We start from the raw sequence: 8,599 nt of genomic DNA, 5'->3' as shown, positions 1-8,599 counted from the left end.
AATCGTGGCCGGCAGCGTGCGTTCAAAAAGCTGCACACAATTACGGTCATTCCGACGTCATTTTTATACGTTATTCCATTTACTTTGCTACGTAATTCCAAATAAACTTAAAGGAGCGTTCGCCACAACTCTAAGGCGGCACTTTATTACGTTTCTCTACTGCACTCCTTTGTTATCGTACAAAGCGAACGCACCGTATTAAGCACTGCATTTTTGAGACGCACATTACTCTATTACTCAATGAAGAGTAATATATTGACCTCAATATTACAATACTTGAGCACGTTTCTCTATCGCATCGCTTCTACCACAGTATTTTTACTCCATATACGTTGCAAAAATAAATTTCACTCATAATACGTTGCTCTATATAACAATTAATTGAGGTTCTGAACGCACGCAGGCATGCACCGTTATTCTCGCCATGACATCATCTTCCATGGCCGGTCTAACAGGTCTGTGCTTTCGCTCGCATTCCACAAGCAGAAGCGCCGCATGAAAACGGTTCGGCGAGAAAAAAAATTGTACGCTAGATTAAATCATGAAATAAAAACTTTCACTATAGGTTTCTTCTATTAAATCTTTAGCGCTGACTCAAAACACCTATGAAAGGATAATGAGATGGTGCGTGGAGGCTGAGCCTGCATGCGGATTTAATATATGTTGAGCCAGCACGTATTGAGGAGACTGACAGGCTCCTGTTAATAATAATGAGCCGGCAAGTGTTAAGAATTATGAGCCGGCTCCTGTCACGGATATTGAGTTAATGCGTGTTTTGTATACTGAGCAAAATGTGTGTTAGATATACAGAGCCGACAAGTGTTACAAATACAAAGTCGGCAAATGTTACAAACACAAAGTCGGCAAGTGTTGCAAATACAGAGCCGGCAAGTGTTATAAATACAGAGCCGGCAAGTGTTACAAATAAGAGCCGACAAGTGTTACAAATATGATGAGCGAGGCGTGGGTGAGGCACCAGAACCATATAAGACCGATTTATTTTGTGTTTTTCTTTTAATTTTTCCTTGTGTTTACTGCGCACTTATCCCGCTCATCGTCTTCCTGGAGCTCGGCTCTGTGGGTTGCTTGCTGTTGCTATACACTTCGGTATTCCAGGCTTGGTCGGCTAGCCAAGGTAATCCGGATGAGGCCATTTTTGAGGCTACCTGCACTGCTTGGACTCGCATATGCTACCTAAGAAAGTTCATGGTCAGCCGCCCCTGATCGTGCTGTACCAGTAAGGACTACGTCACAACAAGCCAAGCAAGAGGGGACAAAAACTTTGAGATGCTGCGCCTCCATAATGGATTGAGTTGCGTGCGAGGAAATCATCAGAACTTTGTTGGTTATTCGGCTTATTCCGTGTCAGAAATAAAAATTTTACTACGTCATAATCCGATATAATCCAATTGAATTTTAGCACATTGTAGCTATTTCATCGAAAGGGCTAAAACGATTTGCGGAGCTCAAATTAGAACTGATAAATAGCGAAATGAGTGTGTTATGTGTGAGTTTAATTCCTCAACTAAAAGACTAGAGTTAACCAATCCAGCAAATGAACGACCTTTCGTAAATGAATGATCGTTTACGAATAAATGATCATTCTTGAGCGGAAAATCATTCAAACAAAACTCATCACTACAATCGCCCGCACTCTTGTTCTAACGCGCGCATCCTAAGATGCGGGATGAGTTAGAATATTTAATATCATTTAAAGTTATCCTATCAAACAACGAAATAGTGTACGCGATGAAACGATGTATTCAAGATTGTGTGAACTTTTTACATTAAATGTATATTTCTGGATCTATTTTATTTGGCCCATAGTAGGACGGGAACATGACCTTGATGTAAAAGGACGAATTTAAATATCCAGGAGCCGGCAAAACTACAAGTCACTGTCGTTGCAGCCGTTCTTGGATCAAATGTCCGTCTAATCCAATATCATATATTCGTCTTGTTGGCACGGTGATCAGGCGAGCGCCTCTTCGCTCATTTCAGCCATTTATTCTACCGACGTATGAACAAATTAACACAAAAACATGAAATTTAGTTGTGAAATAAGTTTTTTGACTCCGTCAAAAAAACTAAGTAAAAAACTAAGTAGCAGGCGCATGAGCCCAGACTGGTGCCAGTATCGTACGTAGCTCGTTCTTGGACCGAGTGCTAAGAATTTCGGGTTTTTCACTGTGACTTCAATGAGGCAGACTTAACTGTGACTGTGACTTCACCGTGGCTGTGATTTCACTGCGATTGTGACTTCACCGTGGCTGTAACGTCACTGTGGCCGTGACTTCACTGTATCTGTGACTTCACTGCGACTGCGACTTCACTGCAACTGCGACTTCACCGGTGGCTGCAACGTCACTGTGTCAGTGACTTCACTGTGTCAGTGACTTCACTGCGACTGTGACTTCACTGCGACTGTGACTTCACCGGTGGCTGCAACGTCACTGTGGCCGTGACTTCACTGTGTCAGTGACTTCACTGTGACTGTGACTTCACTGCGACTGTGACTTCACTGTGACTGTGACGTCACTGCGACTGTGACTTCACTGCGACTGTGACTTCGCTGCGACTGTGACTTAACGTCAGCTGTTACTGGACTGCAGCTATGAATTCATTTACATGTAATCATGTTGTTAAAGTTATTTAGCAGAATCAGTTAAGCGTGTCAGTCCTTTGATTTAACAGTGTGTTGCGGTAGACGTATGTTATTCTTAATCTTTTAATATCCTCATGTTGTATTCTTCTTACAGATTCACCCTACGCAATCAATCTAATTAATAACCATACAAAAAATTGCAAGCGATAATATTAGGTAATCTATTGTAGCAATTAGCTTGTAATTGATTGCCATCACAGCAGTTTGGCAGGGAGGTGAAGAGTGTACAAACAACATGGGAGCCCTCATCAGCAGTCTCTTCAGCTGGCTCTTCGGGGGCAGTAAGGTAAGTTATTTTTTTAGGGGGCATCTTGTGCCAGCCTTTTTTTAGCGCATTTTCTCATTTATGAAAAAATGCAATATTGTGCTCGCCATGTCCGTCTGTCCGTCCGTGACTTCACGTTTTCGTTGGCGAGAAAATGCGCTCTCTGTCACTCACTATACAGTGAGTACTGAGTTATATTTTTTTATGTCTTCTTCAATCAAAATTCGCGATCTAATTATTGCCGAGTAATGTTTGGGAAGTTGTTAGCAAAGCTGTTTGTGTGTCGCTGTTGCATCGTTGCAAACTGACCGAAAGAAACTTTTTTTGAAATGAAAAGAGGATTTGGTTTTTGCTGCTTTTTTATTAATTTTTAATTTGGCAGTTATAATTGTAGTACTTCTTGCCTTAATTTTAACCATGTTAGGTTGAGTCCACTGCTTTAACTCTAGCTTTAACTCTCACATATAATTCTATGAGCTAAAAAGCTGCTAATAAGACTCGTCAACTTGAACAATGCTATTTCAAACACATTTTAGATAATCTCATTTTTCAACTTTATTGTTTAAACCTGTTCAACTCAACATTTCATTCAAACTCTGTTCCTCCATCCCCAATACATCAACCATTTAATTTCAATTAGTTCGACCTTCTTACCATAACTCAACACATTTCTTCAATCCCCCATTTTTAACCTTCACAATTAAACTTGACTTTTGTTATTTGCAATATGATATAGGTACTAAAAATTATAAGCATTGCAGACAATTCCATTGCAGAACAAAGTTTGCGGAACGGACTCCAAGTTTGTGAGTTAAACAACCCATTCTATGTATCGCACATCATCACGTATATCATTTGCTTTCAAATATCGCTGTTTATTGTATAATTGAAGCTCGAATGTTATTGAGCTGAAATGATTTATTAGGTAATAGTACTGTTATATAACCTCTCACATGCGCACCTCCGTACAATGTTTATCCATACCTTCGGGTCAACAAAAAAGTATATTGTGCTCCATGCAACTGGCTCTGTATCTGCTTCTTATGGCAATATCGTAATTAGAAAAATACTCACTAGAGTTCGGACCACCGCCTTTCAAAAAGCAAGGTCATTCCCCATTGTTACACTTTACAACGCTCATCTTCGGTTTTATTCGCACGACTGTTGTTCGAGAAACTACATATTGTTTCACTATACTAATTTATGCATTTATTTCATCATTTGTATGTATCGTTGGGCTGCCAATCAAGATGGGTGTGTAATTAAGTGTTCCGCCATTCAGCTTCGCACTTATACGCTCATTGTACAGACACTCAATTCAATTATGAGTAGCAAAAAAAGGCATCTCGTGAGGGCGAAAAACAAGAAAAACAAGTTTTTGTTTCCGTAGGAAACAAAAATTTCCTACTGAGCGCCTGATTGAATCGCAATGTGTATATTATTAACGATCGCATAATATACCGTGCATCGTACATTCGCACGCCTTATTTCATACGCATGAATGTTGAATCTGGCAGCGTCTTTGATATTCGAGCATTTGTCTGTGTTCAAATACGAAGATTCATTTAAAAATAAATAGTTTATTAACCGCAATATAGCATCAGGACCTCAGACTCAGTGTAATTCCTGCGCATTCACAATCAAACCGTAACGTACCATAACTGATAAAGAGACGTGGTTCTTGCAGTACCCAGCCCTGGGCCCCAACCCTGATAAACCCAACGACATCACGGGCCTCACCCCTCGAGAGGCCAGGGCCGTGGTCGTTACCTGGGACATAGTGAAACCCAACATGGCCCACCACGGCGTCCAGTTCTTCCTCAGGTGAGGCCCACCACGGCGTCCAGTTCTTCCTCAGGTGAGGCCCAACACGGCGTCCAGTTCTTCCTCAGGTGAGGCCCACCACGGCGTCCAGTTCTTCCTCAGTCAGATGAGGCACACCACAGCGACCAGTTCTTCCTCAGGTGAGGCCCACCACGGCGTCCAGTTCTTCCTCAGGTGAGGCCCACCACGGCGTCCAGTTCTTCCTCAGGTGAGGCCCACCACGGCGTCCAGTTCTTCCTCAGGTGAGGCTTAACACAGAATCCGGTTCTTCTTGAGCTGTTTGCATCCTTAATTCAAATGATTAATTACAACATTTCCAATTATCCATTGACATCAATGGTTGACTCAAATATCATTAGACTCGCAGTCTCTGCTTCTACTCCAAAACCGGCGATAAATGACCAAAAGCTTGTGTTGCCGACTGTTTTTTCTTTTTAAAAATTTTGTGGCCGGGTTCACACCATACTACCTGACAAGTGCCCGGAAACACGATGTGAACGCGGCCTACATCAAACCAATTTACCACATTTTATTATCCGAGCATTCGAATGCTTAGTAATCACACGTTACTTTGACAAAGAATTTGAAAGCAAAGAAAACGCCAAACAAATTCACCATATCGATACTGCAAACGCTATGATCGATATGGTGAATTTGCTTGGCGTTTTCTTTGCTGTTAAATTCCTTGTGAACTTACGATCTAAGCAGACTGATAATATAAGTACGTTACCTTGATTTCCAGATTATTTGAAAGGCACCCGAACATCCAAAAGAAGTTCAGCGGCTTCGATGGCAAGCCGTTGGCAGTCCTCCAGGAAGACAAAAGGCTTAGGGCCCACGCCACGACCGTCATGAACGCCATCAACAGCGTCGTTGAATCCCTCGGCGACCCTGAAACTCTCGTCGAAATTCTCAAGACCACAGGAAAAAATCATAAGAGAAGAGGCATCGAGAAAACTCATTTCGAGGTGAGTGGCATCACTTTTATGCCTCTGGAAGAATAGTGCGTAAGGTTTGTGTAAGAAACTTGTTTTAAGGTGAGTTGTGAAACTTGTTGGCCTCTGATGAAATCATGAGTGAGGCTATTTACAGACACTCACTTTGAGGTGAAGTGATACTTGTTGGCCTGTGACAATCTTGAGTGAGGCTAAATACAGACACTCATTTTGAGGTGAGTAGTGCAACTTATTGGTCTTCAGCAAAATCGCGAGTAAGGCTGCGGAAAAAGCTCATTTTTAGTGGTGAGTGAGATCGTCTCATAGTCTATGTCAGAATCATGACCAAGGCTTGTCAGAGTGAGTGGCATCACTTATCTTGGCCTCTGACAGGGCCATGAGTAAGATTTGCAAAAGAATATTTCTTCAATGTTGTTGGTCGCGCCACAATTTCCGGCAGACATCGCCGTAGAATTGCTTTTGACGGCGGGAGTAGGCGGGGAGGTCGACTCGGACGACCGTGTCATTTCCTGCGTGCCTGATGCGACTGCGTAGGTAAAATTGGAAGGTAAAAGCATAGGTAAAATTTTAATCTGCGTAGGTAAAATTTTTATCTCTAAAAAAAGTGCTAGTGGAGTGAATGACCAACTTTCGCTTATTAATCATTCATGATGATTTGGTTATTTTTTTTGTACGCATTTTGATCGTTTGTCCACAATCACCTTGGCCGGAAGCTACTCATCCTTCGGTCACAATCACCTGGCCAGACACTGTTCTGTCCATTCATACTTCGGCAACAATCATCGTGAGTGGAGCTGCAATCTCTGTAGTCTTCCTGCCGGAAGACTACTATTGCCGGTGATGTACGGCCGTTTGTTGCCAGTGATTTGAAGTCAATCCTGCCACGCTAATTGCACGAGCTTAGCATGTCAAACGCTGACACGATCACGCGCCTTCAGGCGAAATGATACCCTCAGGCACACAGGTGAATGAAACCCTCAGATACACATAATTGCTCGTGATTGTCAACATTTCGAAAAAAATTTATTAGCGTCCTAGTGTTCTATTTTTATTTAAATTTTTCATTCCATTATACGCCTAAATTGAACTGTTAAACTAGGCAAATTATATAGTACCTGTAAAAAACTTCTATTATAAAAGACATTGTTATTGTGACTTTATTAGTCAAAGTCTCGTGATTTAATCCTTCAATTCAAATTTAAAATGCGTCTTAAACCATTTATCTTCTTCTCCTAACTTTGTTAGGCAAGTTGTCGAGTCAGGCCTTGAAGACTCAAGAAAGTTTGGGGCGCTCGCAGCATACTTGAATAACTTGGTCTCTCGTGTTGCAAAACTTGTGACAACTTCACGCTCGTGTCCATAAGGAACAACTCTATATAGTAACAATTTTTTCTATAGTAGCATTCTTTTTTCACACCTAAAACATACAAAATTTAATAAATAAACGTATTTTTGCAACGATTGTTCCTGTATTTCTCTGTAAAATTGGGTAATTCTTAGCACAAAAATAAAATTATAGTACAGAAATGATTTTTGACGTTGTTGCTTTTGTTTCAGAGTCTGCGGGTTGTGCTGCTGGACTACCTACGGGATAACCTGGGCACAGCTTACTCGCCCATGGCCCAGCAGGGATGGAGTAAGGCTTTGGCCGCCGTCAATGCCGTCATATTTCAGGCGTATGATCTCCCTGAAAAATAAGACAAATAATAATTGCTCGCATCATAGTAGCGACACGAGATCGACGATTTCTGTCCATCATATTATTAGTATTAGACCGCGAGAAAATTATCTGCCCTCTCTGTCCACTATAAGATTTTAATTTTAGACCACGAGGAAATTATCTGCCCATTCTGTCCACTAAAAGATTAGTATTAGACCACCAGGAAATTATCTGCCCTTTCTGTCCACTAAAAGATTAGTATTAGACCACCAGGAAATTATCTGCGATTTCTGTCCACTATAAGATTTTAGTTTTAGACCACGAGGAAATTATCTGCGATTTCTGTCCACTATAAGATTTTAGTTTTAGACCACCAGGAAATTATCTGCGATTTCTGCCCACTATAAGATTTTAGTTTTAGACCACCAGGAAATTATCTGCCCTTTCTGTCCACTATAAGATTTTAGTTTTAGACCGCGAGGAAATTATCTGCGATTTCAGCCCTTTATAAAATTATTATTAAACTGCAAGAAAATTGACTGCGACCGTCTAACGCTCCTGGATTGCTTATGTAAAGTCTACAGAAAGTGAAAATATTGACAAACTACGAGCTTTAGCGTGCGACGATCAAATAATATTTGGTTGTGTAAATTTGTTTCCATGGTCTGCTCTATCGTTTATTTTACATATAAGTGAATAAATCTTTACTTGGAATACAAATTTTTCATTTATATAATGCAGTATTGGCAGCTTCATGATCATCGCACTTTGAATAACTGGCATGTTTTAATTAAGGTACGCAGGTCTCCTCCTGATGGCTGCCACCTTGTGAATTAGAATGACTCAAGTTGAATATACGGCGTGAATGATAGCAGCAAATTATTGATGACGCAGTAACGGCCGGTAGGTCAGAGAAAATAACCGTGTACTGAGTCGTCAGCCATACAAGATTTACAGTTAGCTTTACAATTTTGACCGTAGAATCATGCTTTGAAATCATCGTAGTTTAAAACTTAGAATACTCATTGTTACTAATGTCTGCACTCGTAATTAAGGATCCAAAACCATGAGAGGATCCCGCATCATATACATGCCTAAAAAATAAATTTATGTGTATTTAATTGTAGGGAGAACCTGTTCTACCAACCGACGTTCACGCGTCAACCTAACGAGAATTTAACCCAAGTACCGAAATGCATTTATTAACAACCATGATTTCTCTTCCAGTC

The 8,599-nt window shown here is 40.9% G+C and overlaps 1 protein-coding gene across 1 annotated transcript; it reads left to right on the top strand.

The window, feature by feature from the left end:
• Window positions 1-2,759: 2,759 nt before the first annotated feature.
• On the top strand, window positions 2,760-8,599 carry LOC108665892 (cytoglobin-2). Its single transcript, XM_018152698.1, has 4 exons — window positions 2,760-2,951; window positions 4,618-4,754; window positions 5,497-5,722; window positions 7,268-8,599. Exons 1-4 carry the CDS (start codon window positions 2,901-2,903, stop codon window positions 7,406-7,408), a joined length of 555 nt encoding a protein of 184 aa, XP_018008187.1. The 5' UTR covers window positions 2,760-2,900; the 3' UTR covers window positions 7,409-8,599.

Source organism: Hyalella azteca, unplaced genomic scaffold (assembly GCF_000764305.2).
Source record: "Hyalella azteca isolate HAZT.00-mixed unplaced genomic scaffold, Hazt_2.0.2 contig13547, whole genome shotgun sequence".
NCBI classification, from domain to species: Eukaryota; Metazoa; Arthropoda; class Malacostraca; order Amphipoda; family Hyalellidae; genus Hyalella; species Hyalella azteca.
The sequence above is the reverse complement of the archived record's forward strand: the minus strand, read 5'-3'. Positions and strand labels throughout refer to the sequence as shown.

Excerpts from the sequence above, each read along its gene's own strand:
- LOC108665892 (XM_018152698.1), top strand. The coding sequence starts at position 2,901 with ATGGGAGCCCTCATCAGCAGTCTCTTCAGCTGGCTCTTCGGGGGCAGT. Across the intron at positions 4,755-5,496 it reads GGCGTCCAGTTCTTCCTCAG|ATTATTTGAAAGGCACCCGA; the intron begins GTGAGGCCCACC and ends CTTGATTTCCAG. Across the intron at positions 5,723-7,267 it reads TCGAGAAAACTCATTTCGAG|AGTCTGCGGGTTGTGCTGCT; the intron begins GTGAGTGGCATC and ends CTTTTGTTTCAG.